We start from the raw sequence: 13,612 nt of genomic DNA, 5'->3' as shown, positions 1-13,612 counted from the left end.
AGCCCAGGCCTTTAGGCTACAACGCCACTGCTCCTGGGCAACAGAGACACTGTGTCAGAATAAAGATGAAATTAACAAACTACCTGATGTGAATCAGCTTTGTGAAAGGACATTCTGACGACTGATAATTTGTGGTTCAATTAGCGGTATTTAGAAATCTAAGCAAATGAAAGAATATTTAATTGCAAAGAAAATAAGAAGTCCAGAAAAACTAAGATAACCATAGTGTACTTCAGTGTTTCTCAAACTTTAATGTGCAGAATCACCTGGAGATCTTGTTCCATGAGTTAGAATTCTGTGCTAGGGCTGAAGATTCTGCATTTTTCACAAGCTTTCAGGGGAGGCCAGTGCTACTGGTCCCCAGACCATATTGAGTAGCAAAGGTGCTAGCTACATGGCTCAGGTGTGAATGTAATGTATAAGAACATAAACTCTGAACAGTGATTAAAATTATGAAATATATTGGTAGGACACAAAGATGAGAAACATGCATGTGTGTCTCGGGGGAGAAAAGAGGAAGGAAAACTGGATCCTCCTCTTCTACAGAGGGAAGTTAATCCCTAAAACTGAAACAAACTGTGAAAACTAGCTGGCTCTTTAAATTATGTACAAGTATAATTTTGATAAAGTTCTTAAAAAGTGGGCAGGGGAAGTGAACACAAATCATTGAAATGGATACAAACAGCATTTCAGCATATGAATAAACGCTCAACCTTGTTAATTAAGATTCCATTTTTCAGCCAGGCAAGGTGGAGTGTGCCTATCTATAGTCCCAGCTACTGGGCAGGGTCGCTTTACCCAGGAGTTTTGAGTCCAGCCTGGGCAACACAGTGAGACCTCATCTCTACAAAAAATTTTTTAAATTAAAAAACTTTTTAAAGATTCCGTTTTTCACTTATCAATTGGCAAAAAAGAAAAGTTTGATTTTGCACCAATTTCAACAATGTGAAGAAACAGCAATACACTGTTACAATAATAGTTCTCAAACATTCTCTGTTTTAGTGTTTTATGTTACTATATAACAGAATACCACAGACTGGGTAATTTATAATGAATAGAAACGTATTTGGCTTATGGCTGGAGATGGGGAAATCCAAGAACATGGCACCAAAATCTGTCGCAGGCCTTCATGCTGCATCATCCCCTGGTGGAAGGTGCAGGGGCAAGGGGGGTGCTCAAGACAGCAAGAGAGTTGGCCAAATTCCACTTTGTAACAAACCCACTCCTGAGATGATATTAATCCATTTAGAAGGCGGAGTCCCCATGGCCCAATCACCATCCACCTCTCAATACCAATACAATGGCAATTAAATTTCAACGTGAGTTTTGGAAGGGACAAACCACAGCACTGACAATCCTTATTGCCCCATAACTAAAACAATTTTAGATTCCAGTCATCATTTTGTGACAAATCTTTTAAATTGGCTACCCCAGTATGCATTCTCAGCTACATTCTTCTTTAGCTGCTTTGACTGTCACAACTGAAAAAGCTCTAAACAGTAGTCTCCCTTATCTGTGGTTTTACTTCCCATGGTTCCCATTACCCCTAGTCAACCGAGGTCTGAAAATAGGCAAGTATAGTACAATGAAATATTTTGACTGATCACATTCATGTAATTTTTACTACAGTACAACTGTTCTGTTAGTTATTGTTGATAGTATCTTACTATGCCTAACTTATAAATCAAAACTTCATCATAGGTATGTAAGCATAGGAAAAAACATAACATACATGTAGGGTTTGCTGCTATCCACTGCTTTAGGCATCCACTGGGAGTCCTGGAATGTATTCCCTGTGGATGAGGGGTACTACTGGATTCATTTTCCCAGCTTCCTTTGCAGCCAGAGATGGACATGTGCCACAGCTGTCAACAATGAAACTTAAGTGAAAGTCTGCTGAGAGGAATTCTGAGAAATCTCTTGCTTTCCTTTTAAAGGAGGACGAAAGTGGCTGACACAGCTATCTTTTCTTCTTGACTTGAACTCTTATGTAAGTGTCAGCCCGTTTACAAGCTTGAGACATCAATCATAAGGATGTCAGAAATAGGCCATGGAAAACAGGAGTGGAAAAATACAAAGAAGGCATCACTGAGAGCTGAACCAGCACCTGTAACAACCTTCTTTGGATTTCAAGTTATTCAAAAAAATAAAATAAACTGTAGCTCAAGTCTCTTGTTTTCTGTTATACAAACACATTCCTAAGTGATAATTTTCCCAAAAAGGGATGTTAAGAATTGTTTTACACATACTCACCCAATATTTGTTAGAGTGAAAAAATAAGTAGAAATTCTAACACTCCATCTTGCACACCAACAGATCATCTTCATACAGACAGGATGTATACTCCCATTTAAAGCTCCATAACTGTGGGTTTGCTTATTTTGAAATCAGTTGGGATTGTCTGACCACAAGCAATAAAAAATGTAAAGAAAATACCATGTACTGGAAATATTAATATGTGAGGTAGCTCACAGAATTCAAGGAAAAGCTAAACCAGGCCTCAGGAAGAACAGGAATCAGGATAGCTCAAAATCACCGCTTTCAGAAACAGTACTTTGAAATACATTCAGAAGCACCAACTCAATAGTTTCTTGAAAGAAAGTATACCTGAAGGTGCTAAAAGAAGGGTAATTTTAGAACTTCAATGAAAATAACGTTCTAAAAACTATAAAATAAACAAATTTAAAGCTTAAAATCCAGGACTTTTCCTATGTCAAAAAACGAGCAATTGAACAATTCAATTACAGTAACAGATTAAAAGAATATGATCTACAGACTGGCTGTTCATAGACCCCACTCCCACCTCCAAGAGAACTTACCACTTTCTTCTAGTTTTAGGCTTACTATTGAAGCTCCCATTACCTAGTTTATTCTCTTTAATTACCTCCTCTACTGGCATTAATTAGTTCATAAGCAAAAGCTGCAAAAGTCAGTTCCAAATTTTATTTCATTAACTTAAAAGGTGAATAAAATGTGTATTTCCAATCTCATTAAATGTATTTATCTGAAACATATATTTACACAGAAGACAAACAGATACAGGATTTCAAGTAACTTATTGTATAGTCCATTGTCCATTTAAAAATATTCTTCCTTCCACAAAAACTCTACATTGAAAGACAAAAAAAGAAATCTTTTTTACTGCATAAAAGTGAGATGCAAAGTTCTGATGTAGCTTTATTTCATTGTCAACTCTGATGATGATGGGAGGCACAAGTATGCATAGTTCAGTAAAATAATGCAAAGAGCTTCTGTTTCTCTCAGATACAAATTAGAAGCCTCCATTCATGTCTCTTGGAGTACTATCACATAAATGGTGCTCATACTAGGTCACTTCTTCTTCTTTCCTTTCCCCTTTTTACTTCCCTCTCCTTGCTGAAGACTTTGGTCACCAACTCCTGTTTTTTGTGTCCTTGTTTTTAGTTTAGGTATCATTTCCGCTGCATACAACATTACTGACTTACCTAGGAACCAGAAGTTAGGCTTAGTGTATAATCTGAGAAATAAGACATAAAAGGTCATTATCTTTAATATCATAAAGTCCAAGAAACTATCATATTGAGAAAATTGAAGTAATTTAAAAAAAAATCAAATGACTGTGAAGACAGTGACTTGCTCAAGTAGGGGCCTCTACTGGAGAAAATTTACTGAGAGCGAGAACAATGTTGAAAATATTTAAGTAAACAAAATCTAAATGTAAAACAGTAAGTTTGAGACAAAAATTTTGGTCTTGGTCCTAGTAATTGGTTTGAAGACCAAAATATATCTAAATATAAGTTGAAAAGAGTCAGAATATCATTGCATCTTAAGCTACAGAAACACAGGGTCTCTCAATTTTATAACAAAAATCAATGTCATTAGGATACAACAGATTTTACCTACCTTCCTTACCCTATCAAGCGCCTCAGCTTTCCTCTTTTTACAATGTTACTAGTTTCTTATTGGAAACAGGAAGTGACATCTTTTCAACCAGTGTTTACCACTATTTTATTTACTGGTCAAATCAAAAGTTTTTTGTTTATTTTTAGTCTTTTGAGATATAGTATAGGGAAATATCAAAGAGAAGGAAAAAAAATCAGAATATACTGTCACTCCTGAGTCAGAATCTTAAGTTTGTAGCAATACTGACCAATCCTGACAGGTTTTGATACATAAAAACCAAACTATTTTAATTAAAGTAAAAACAAGTTGTCAGACAAACTGACAACTTGTTTTTACTTTAATTAAATGGAACAGTTTAATTAAATGGAAGAGTTTAAACTGAAGGAGTTATTAAACTGAAGAAAAACTTTTTAAAAAGTGAATCCATTTATAAAAATTAAAATATACTTTTTAGAAATAAAAATTCAGAAAAATAAAGAACATGTAAATAAACACTTATCTTCCCGAAACCTAGAACATTTTGTTATACTGATGACCGGTTTTACTGTATTATTGTTTTTCACGAAATAAAACACGAGATGATGCTATAGTCTTCTCTATCACCCAATCTCTACTCCCTCTGCTCACCATTAGGTAACTATTGGCTTAAGAGTGGGTGCTTCCTTCCAGTCTGTTTCAAAAACATTTATATTAACAGATAATATTACATATAAATCTATCAATAAATAATAGTAATACTTGGTAAACTTACCTAAGTGGTACCACACTATGCATATCTCTTGCTTTTTTCACTCAATATTGCTTTTTAGATTAATGATAGAAATTACAATTAACAGACCTGAAGGGTCTCTAAGATCTGAAATGGCAAGTAACATCCAACTGCTGAATAATTTTATACTCTTAATTTGGGAGCAATGATGGATTTCCACAGGTTCATAAGATGTTCACAAAAACAACCTTTTTTGGAAAACAATTAGTAGGTTTTATCACATTCTCAAAGAGGTCCTTAATCTAAAAGAAATTAGAACCACTGTTTACCTCTCTCCATTGGCAGTAGTCCTTTTTCCCAATTAATCTGTAGAATGCAATCTCTGATTTTTACCTTTCAGTTTTAGAACTTCTTTTTGTATTGTAGAGAAATAACCTATCCCCGAACCCTATTCATTCATTTAAAAAAGCTTACGTGACGGAAACTGTACAAGACAGAGGCTGCCATCTTCCTGTTTAAGCTGAACCCGGACTCTGCCTCTGTATTGGACATCACGATTCCATTCTCTAGAGTACATTTTATTTTTCTAATATAAATAAAACAAAAGAAACAGGCTTTAAGAAAGTTATTGCATCAATGAGATGAGTATGTAAAATAATGAAGAATAACATCATACCTCAAGAAATACATTAAGTCCAACTGCTGAGCATACATCTTGAATCTCTGTGGCTGTAGGATTTTCAACAGCCTGAACAGTTAAAACAAAAAGACGAAATAGCTAAGCTTTAAGTAGATATCTCATAGTGTTGTGTGTATTAAATACTATAATCAAAACACATCAAAACCCTACCTTTTCTTTTTTACTAGGTACAGTTGTTTCCACTGTAATTTAAAAAATTCCTGGGAGTAATACTGATGCATACATATGTGTCTGTCTCTTTCAACAGAACACAGACTTCTGAGGGCAGGTACTTTGTTCACCAGTGTATTCCCAAGCACCAAGCATAGAATTTTAAACATAGTAGGTGTTTAGTGAATATTGACTATTTAAACAATGACACATACAACTACTTTAGAAAACTGGCAGTATTCACTAAAGCTGAACATATGCATTCCCTATGGCTTTGCAATTCCACCCCTAGGTGCATTCAACAGAAGTGCAAAAATATGTTCACTAAAATACAAACTCAAGAATGTTCACAGCAGCACTATTTATAACAGCCTCAAACTAGAAACAACCCAATATCCATCAAGAGCAGCAAGGACTGTAATCTAGTCACACAATGCAATACTATAAAACAATGGTTTTCAGAAGGGGAATTCCAACCTCCTGCCTCCAAAAAAAGACACTTGGCAATGCTCGAAGACATTTTTGATTGTCAAAACTGGGGATGAGGAGGTGGAGGACTTGTCATCTAGTGGGGCAGAGGCCAGGGATACTGCTGAACATCTTAAAATGCACAGGACAGCTCCCTAAAACAGAGTTATCTGGGTCAAAATGTCAATGGTGTTGCTGCTGACAAACTTTGCTACAGAGCAATAAAAATTCAACTACACTCAAAAATGTGGATAAATTTCATAAGCTTAAAGTTCAGTGAAAAAAGACACAAAAGTACATAATTCCATTTATATAAGATTCAAAAATAAGCAAAAGCAATCTTTGATGTCAGAAGTCAGGACAGTTGTTATCCTTGCATATGTGGAGGGAGGGGACAGTGACTAGAAGGGGATATAAAGGAATCTTCCTGGATACTGGTAATGTTTTCGAATTAGGGTGCTGGTTACTCAGGTGTAGCACTTTGTGAAACTTTACTGCTTCAGACCAAGTTACCTTTAATCTGTCATTATATTACAAACTATAAATGACTCCTTAAAAACAGAATATGACATCAATTTTAAAAATAAAAAGCTTCTACAAAAGCCTTCACTTGGCATTAGGCACTTCCCAAACTCAAGCCACCAGGCCAACTATAAAAACTTGGGTTTTTCTATCCAAAGCATACAAGGAAGAAATCATATCTTTTACAACTTTAACAGTCTACTTTTAAAAAGTATTAATTTTAAAGCAACTTTACCCCTCTCAAAAAAAAAAAAAGAGATAATGAAGATAACAGGGCTTAACTTTCAGCAGGTCTTTTTCACATACTTTTAAAAAACTCCACTGCATTCTAAGCGTTATATTGTACAACGCCATAATTTTAATTTCCTTTACTAAGGTGAAAATTGTCATGATTGGCTTAGAAAAAGAAGTGTAAACTCTACAGACCCCGGCCCCCAGCACACACACACTTCTTTGCAAACACAGGCTCATTAAGAACAATTTTTTAAAAATCCCTTCAGCTACAAATTAATGTTTTTCTGGTTTCACCAATACTAAGGAAAGCACCCCAATTCTTGGTTGCTGTTCTCCTCAAGCCCTAAGCAAATGCAGTGAAGTATAAGAAGCCCTTGTGGCCCTAAAGGGACAACTTCCCCCAACCCCTCAAGGACTGAGATGCCAGCCACCCACTTACCTTACTGATGGGGATCCGCCTTCCTTCTGCGATGGTCTTCTTATTATTTAAATAGGCAGGATAGATACAAATAAACCTGCCACAGAAAAAGCACATCCGATATCACTAAATCAGTATTCCCCAAAATTCATTCATCCAGTCCCGTCGTCATCACCATCGACGGTGTACACCTATACCATATTATTTACTTAACAGTTTTTCTCTAAATTACAACCTTTAACTTACTTAAAAAGGAAACGTTATTATTCACTACCTTGAATGGAAAAAATAGGAATTAAAACCTTAGAGAAGACTGGGGAAAAAAACAGAGACAAAACAATGTGGTAACTGTCACAGCTGTCACAAGTTCCTGAGGGGTGGGCCTCGCCCTCAAAAAAAGAGTACGGTGTATGAGGTATCAAAAACTTTAAAGAACTCATATGAGCATTTCTGAACGTAAGAATTAAAAGAACACGTTTCTCAGATTCTGTATCACGCCCACATAACACCCAGAGCCTTTTAGCTCTCGCACAGGTAAACACTGAACTACCTGAGGTCGGAATTTCGGGGGACCCGCGAAGAGCCTACTTATTGCTGCAGACTCCCCGGAGGAACGAGCAGCCCGGGGAAGGCGAGGCGCGCAGCCTGCGGCCCAGGCCGAGCTCGGGGCCGAGGGCTGGAGCAGGGCGGCGACCCAGGCCGAGCTCGGGGCCGAGGGCTGGAGAAGGGCGGCTGGCGGCGACCCAGGCCGAGCTCGGGGCCGAGGGCTGGAGCAGGGCGGCGACCCAGGCCGAGCTCAGGGCCGAGGGTTGGCGAAGGGCGAAGGGCGGCGACCCAGGCCGAGCTCGGGGCCGAGGGCTGGAGAAGGGCGGCTGGCGGCGACCCAGGCCGAGCTCGGGGCCGAGGGCTGGAGCAGGGCGGCGACCCAGGCCGAGCTCAGGGCCGAGGGTTGGTGAAGGGCGGCGACCCAGGCCGAGCTCGGGGCCGAGGGCTGGAGAAGGGCGGCGACCCAGGCCGAGCTCGGGGCCGAGGGTTGGAGAAGGGCGAAGGGCGGCGACCCAGGCCGAGGGCTGGAGCAGGGCGGCGCAGCACCCGCGGCATCGCAGCAAGCCCCTTCCTTTCTCAGGACCCACCTCCCCAGGACCCACCTGTCCTGGTCGGCCGGGGAGCGCGCGGCTGCGCAAGCCATCCTCACAGGGGTCTACACGGCGCCAGCACAAGACTCGCAGGGAGAACACCGACCGGAACTCGGCTCTGAGTTTCTCAAACAGCGAGCTCTTCCGGCGGAAGTGCTGCCCCACCAAAGCGGCTCCGCGTCCCTGGTTTTTCACTGCCCGTTTGTTCCAGCATCCGTCGCTCGGCGTCAGGATCTCTAGTCTCTGACGTGGCGCGAAGACCTCTTCTCTCGCGAGATGATCGTGGAAGCCGTGGTGCCTTCCTTTCCCAAAGCTCGCAACGTTATAGGCGCATGCGCCGTCGCTGGACAGGGTTTAGTAGTTTAGGCTCTCGCCTAGTCACTGGCTGCCGAGTGTGGGTCGTGCTGGGCATCCTCAGTTGAGGCTCAGGGCTGTAGCGGGGACATCTGTGTACTTCGGAGCGCAGGTGCGTGTTAGACCAGGCAAGGAAATGCTCTTTATGTTTACTTTTCATGTGCCCCTGGGCCCGACAGCTTACTCTCAATTCGGCAAAAGGGGATTATTATAGTGGTGAAACTAGCAAAATTGCTGACACTGTTTCAGTGTACCGTGTTAATGTTAGAAACTTGATTAGTCACCTTTTAGACTTCAGAGGGACACCTTCTACCCTAAATTTCACTATAGACCTACTTTGTTTTATTGCACTGCGCAGATACTGCATTTTTACTAATTTAAGGTTATTAGCAACTCAGGGTCAATAATCACCATTTTTTCAACGCAATGCACTAACCTTGTGCCTTTTTGTCACATTTTGGTAATTCTTGAAATATTTCACACTTTTTCATTGGTATATCTTATAGTGATCAGTGATCTTTGTTGTTACTATTGTAATTGTTTTGGGGCACCATTGAGACTGGGAACTGACAGGTACTGCTTTGGGCATTGCTGCAGCATTGCCTAGTGGAGTCTGGAATTCTCGAAACAAAGTTTCAAATTACCCAACTCAAAACAAGATGGAGGCAGGGCAAGTTCCAACCAGTTAGAACCAACCCGGTGAAACACTATCCCTTCATGAGTATTCCTTCCCTTGTTTAGCCTATAATTAAGCTGTTGCTTAAATAGAAAGGCCACAGGAACCAGGGGGCTGGTTTTCTTCTGCAGGGAGAAATTATCTCTGCTGTGTCTGTGGTGTAGAACTTTCTATAGTTTCTGAATAAATTTCACTTTCACTTTATGCTGTCAGCTCACTCCTGAATTCTTTCTTGTGAAGTCAAAGACCCTCTTGGACCTCAAGAGGCTCCCAGTATTGGGAGTCACTTTCCTGTGGCGTCCAAACAGTAGACTTATTTAATTAATGTAATATGTGTTCTGACTGCTCCACAGACTGGCCGTGTTCCCCCACCCCACTCTTGAGTCTCTCTATTCCCTGAGACACAACAATATTGAAATTAGGTCAATTAAAACCCTGTAGTCGCCTCTAAGTGTTCAAGTGAAAAGTCATGCGTCCCTTACTTTAAATCAAAAGCTAAAAATGATTAAGTTTAGTAACGAAGGCACATGTAAGCTGAGATAGGCTGAAAGCTAAGCCTCACACAACAAACAGCCAAGTTGTGAATGCAATGGGAAAGTTCTTGAAGGAAAGTAAAAGGAAATTACTACAATAAACACGAAAATGATCAGATTGCTGATATGGAGAAAGTTTTAGTGATGTAGAAAGAAGATCAAACTAGTCACAATACTCCCTTAAGCCAAAGCCTAACCCAGAGCAAGGCCCTAACTCTCTTCAATTCTGTGAAGGCTGAGAGGTGAGGAAGCTGCAGAAGGAAAGTTTGAAGCTGTCAGAGGTTGATACATGAAGCTTAAGGAAAGAAGCCATCTACATAACATAAAAGTGTAAGGTGAAGCAGCAAGTGCTGATGGAGAAGCTGCAGCATGTTATCCAGAAGATCTGATGGCCACTGATGAAGGTGGCTACCCTAAACAACAGATTTAAAATGTAGACAAAACAGCCTTCTATTGGAAAAAGATGCCATCTAGGAATTCCTTGGCTAGAGATGCCTGGGTTCAAAGCTTCAAAGCACAGGCTGACCCCTCCTTTTTTTTTCCAGAAACCCAGCCTGAGAAAGGCTGATAGTCTTGTTAGGAGCTATTGCAGCTGGTGGCTTTAAGTTGAAGCTAATGCACACTGTCCATTCTGAATATCCCAGGGCCTTTAAGAATTATGCTAAATCAATTTTGATTGTGCTCTATAAATGGAACAACAAAGCCTGGATGACAGCACATCTGTTTATAGCATGGTTTACTGAGTATTTTAAGCCCACTGTTGTGACCTACTGCTCAGGAAAAAAGATTCTTTTCAAAATATTACTGCTCATTGACAATGCTACACACCCAACATCTCTGTTGTTTTCTTTGTTTCTTTCTTTTTTTTTTTGAGATAGAGTCTCACTCTGTCACCCAGGCTAGAGTGCCATGGCACCAGCCTAGCTCACAGCAACCTCAAACTCCTGGGCTCAAGTGATCCTCCTGCTTCAGCCTCCCGAGTAGCTGGGATTATAGGCACATGCCACCAGGCCTGGCTAATTTTTCTATTTTCAGTAGAGACAGGTCTTGCTCTTGCTCAGGCTGGTTTTGAATGCCTGGCCTCAAGCCATCCTCCCACCTTGGCCTCCCAGAGTGCTAGGATTACAGGAGTGAGTCACCATACCCAACTGACACCCAAGATCTCTGATGGAGATGTACAAGGAGATAAATATGGTTTTCACGCCTGCCAATATGTCATCCATTATGTAGCCCTTTGATCAAAGAGTAATTTCAACTTTCAAGTCTTATTACTTAAACACATTTTCTAAGAATATAGCAGCCACATTTAGTGATTCTGCTAATGGGTGTGGGTAAAGTAAATGGAAAACCTTCTGGAGAGGATTCACCATTCTAGATGCCATTAAAAACATCCATGATTCATGGGAGGAGGTCAAAATATCACCGTTAACAAGCATTTGGAAGAAGTTCATACCAACCCCCATGGATGACTTTGAGGGGTTTAAGACTGCAGTGGAAGAAGTAACCACAGATGTGCTGAAAATAACAAGGGAACTACAAAGAGAAGAAGTGGAGCCTGAACATGTGAATGCATTGCTGCAATCTCATGATAAAATTTTAACAGATTTACCGTCATGAGCATTTGGATATTAAAAAAAATTTTTTTAACAGATGAGGAGTTCCTTCTTATGAATGAGCAAAGAAAGTGGTTTCTTGAAATGAAAACTACTCCTGGTGAAGATGCATGGAACACTGTTGCAATGACAACAAAGGCTTTCATATATTAGATAATTTAGTTGATAAAGCAGTGACAGGGTTTGAGAGGATTAACTCCAATTTTGAAAGAAGTTCTACTGTGGGTAAAATGCTACCAAACAGCATCACATGCTACAGAGACATCCTTCATGAAAGGAAGAGTCAATTGATGTTGAAAACTTCATTGCTGACTCATTTGGAGAAATTGCCACAGCTACTCCAGCCTTCAGCAGCCACCACCCTGATCAGTCAGCAGCCACCAACATTGAGGCAAGACCCTCACCCTCCACCAGCATAAAGATTACAACTTGCTGAAAGTTCAGATGATTGGTGGAATTTTTTGGCAATAAAATATTTTAAAATTAAGGGTATGTACATTATTTTGGGGGACATAATGCTATTGCACACTTAATAGACTACAAGATAATGTAAACACAGCTTTTATATGCACTGGGAAACCAAAACATTGTGTGAGTCACTTTATTTTGGTGGTCTGGAGCCAAACCCACAATATGTCTGGGTATGCCAGTATATTTTTGCATGGCTTAGGTTGATTATAAAGCAGTATTTCAGCATCTCTGTTCAACTAAACACAGTTTCATTCCTATTTTAACAGCAGCTGTTTATTCCGCACCTACAAAGGCATTTTTCAGAAAACCAAGCAAGGTGAGATAGGTTTTCTCTTTATAGATGAAAAAAACAAAACAAAACAAACCAAAAAAACCCAAGCAAACTAAAAACCAAACCAAACAAACAAGAATCTCCCCCAAATCTTGTGTCATAGTGAGGTTAGGTAATTTGCTCATTCGTGCTAACGAGGGCTGAACATAGATGTTCAGCTAGTCTGACTGGAAGCCTCTGACTTTTCTCACCTCCTCTCTCTCAATCTTTCCTATAGTTTCTTAGGTACCAGATTAAGTTTGGTCCTGATGTAAATAAATAACTCTTACTTCTTTCTGAAATGTACATGATTGCTGTAACAAGTGTTTCTTGTAATGACCAAAAATAGAGGAGTACATTTAGAGATGAATCCAAACTCTAAAGTAGTTTACCTGCTTTAGGATATACATACATATATTAAAAAGTGGAAAATGAACAAGGTAATTTGAGTGGGGTAATTACCATTGAGTTGTTTTCACAGAGCCATTTAAGTAATCAGAGAATAAAGGCCAATATTAAAATCGGTGGTTACACATACACTGAGAAAATTGATGGTGGAGCTAATATCTTTGTCACTCAATGCCAGATCCACACTCTTATTAAATTCTTTTTTTTTTTTTTTTTGAGACAGAGTCTCGCTCTGTTGCCTGGGCTAGAGTGCCGTGGCGTCAGCCTAGCTCACAGCAACCTCAAACTGCTGGGCTTCAGCGATCCTACTGCCTCAGCCTCCCGAGTAGCTGGGACTACAGGCATGCGCCACCATGCCCGGCTAATTTTTTCTATTATATATATTTTAGTTGGCCAGATAATTTCTTTCTATTTTTAGTAGAGACGGGGTCTCGTTCTTGCTCAGGCTGGTCTCGAACTCCTGAGCTCAAACAATCCGCGCGCCTCGGCCTCCCAGAGTGCTAGGATTACAGGCGTGAGCTACTGCACCCGGCCACACACTCTTATTAAATTCTATTGCTGGCCAGGCACGATGGCTCACACTTGTAATCCTAGCACTGTGGGAGGCTGAGGTGGGAGGACTGCTTGAGGTCAGGGGTTTTTATATTTGTAATTTTCTTTCATATATTTGGTGATATATCATTTGGTGCTTAAAGAAAGCTTCATAACTGATACTCATTTTGTTTTCATCATGTTTGATGCCTTTTATCCAAAATTATAGTAACATAGTTTGCCATGACTGCTTTCTTTGCATTTAACTGTGCAAGTGTGGTTGCACTTTTATTCCATCATTTCGTGCTTCACTGTTGATAATTTTCCCTCTCCCATTTCCTCTTGTTCTTTGATATCTTGTTCAAGTATTCCTAGTTGTTATTGTTTAGCTAGTGATTTGGATGAGAAATTTTACTTCTTTTAAACATTGGGGTTACCACTAAATTAAAAAAATTGAATTTGTATTTTTCAAAGTTAAAAGTAAAACAGTATCTGTT

The 13,612-nt window shown here is 39.8% G+C and overlaps 1 protein-coding gene across 2 annotated transcripts; it reads right to left on the bottom strand.

The window, feature by feature from the left end:
* Positions 1–2,928: 2,928 nt before the first annotated feature.
* SRP19 (signal recognition particle 19) lies at positions 2,929–8,456 on the bottom strand. Of its 2 annotated transcripts, none has more exons than XM_045566174.1 (5): positions 8,232–8,456; positions 7,105–7,180; positions 5,268–5,339; positions 5,066–5,177; positions 2,929–3,496 (listed from the first exon to the last, which is right to left on the bottom strand). In XM_045566174.1, the coding sequence occupies exons 1-5, from the start codon at positions 8,270–8,272 to the stop codon at positions 3,465–3,467; spliced, it is 333 nt and encodes a 110-aa protein (XP_045422130.1). In that variant the 5' UTR covers positions 8,273–8,456; the 3' UTR covers positions 2,929–3,464. The 2 variants fall into 2 exon arrangements, with proteins under 2 accessions (XP_045422130.1, XP_045422129.1); XM_045566173.1 differs by having other exon boundaries at positions 2,929–3,464; positions 8,232–8,439.
* Positions 8,457–13,612: the final 5,156 nt, after the last annotated feature.

The sequence above is a fragment of the Lemur catta genome, chromosome 12, assembly GCF_020740605.2.
Source record: "Lemur catta isolate mLemCat1 chromosome 12, mLemCat1.pri, whole genome shotgun sequence".
Classification (NCBI taxonomy): Eukaryota; Metazoa; Chordata; class Mammalia; order Primates; family Lemuridae; genus Lemur; species Lemur catta.
Note: the sequence above shows the minus strand (reverse complement) of the source record. Positions and strands in the feature narration are given on the sequence as shown.

Bases quoted from the DNA above. Each gene is read 5' to 3' on its own strand.
- SRP19 (XM_045566173.1), bottom strand. From the start codon at position 8,272: ATGGCTTGCGCAGCCGCGCGCTCCCCGGCCGACCAGGACAG. The intron at 5,178-5,267 runs GTATGATGTTAT...TATTTATATTAG, and splicing joins GACTTAATGTATTTCTTGAG to AAAAATAAAATGTACTCTAG. The intron at 3,465-5,065 runs GTAAGCTTTTTT...TCTGGTTCCTAG, and splicing joins TCTTGTACAGTTTCCGTCAC to GTAAGTCAGTAATGTTGTAT.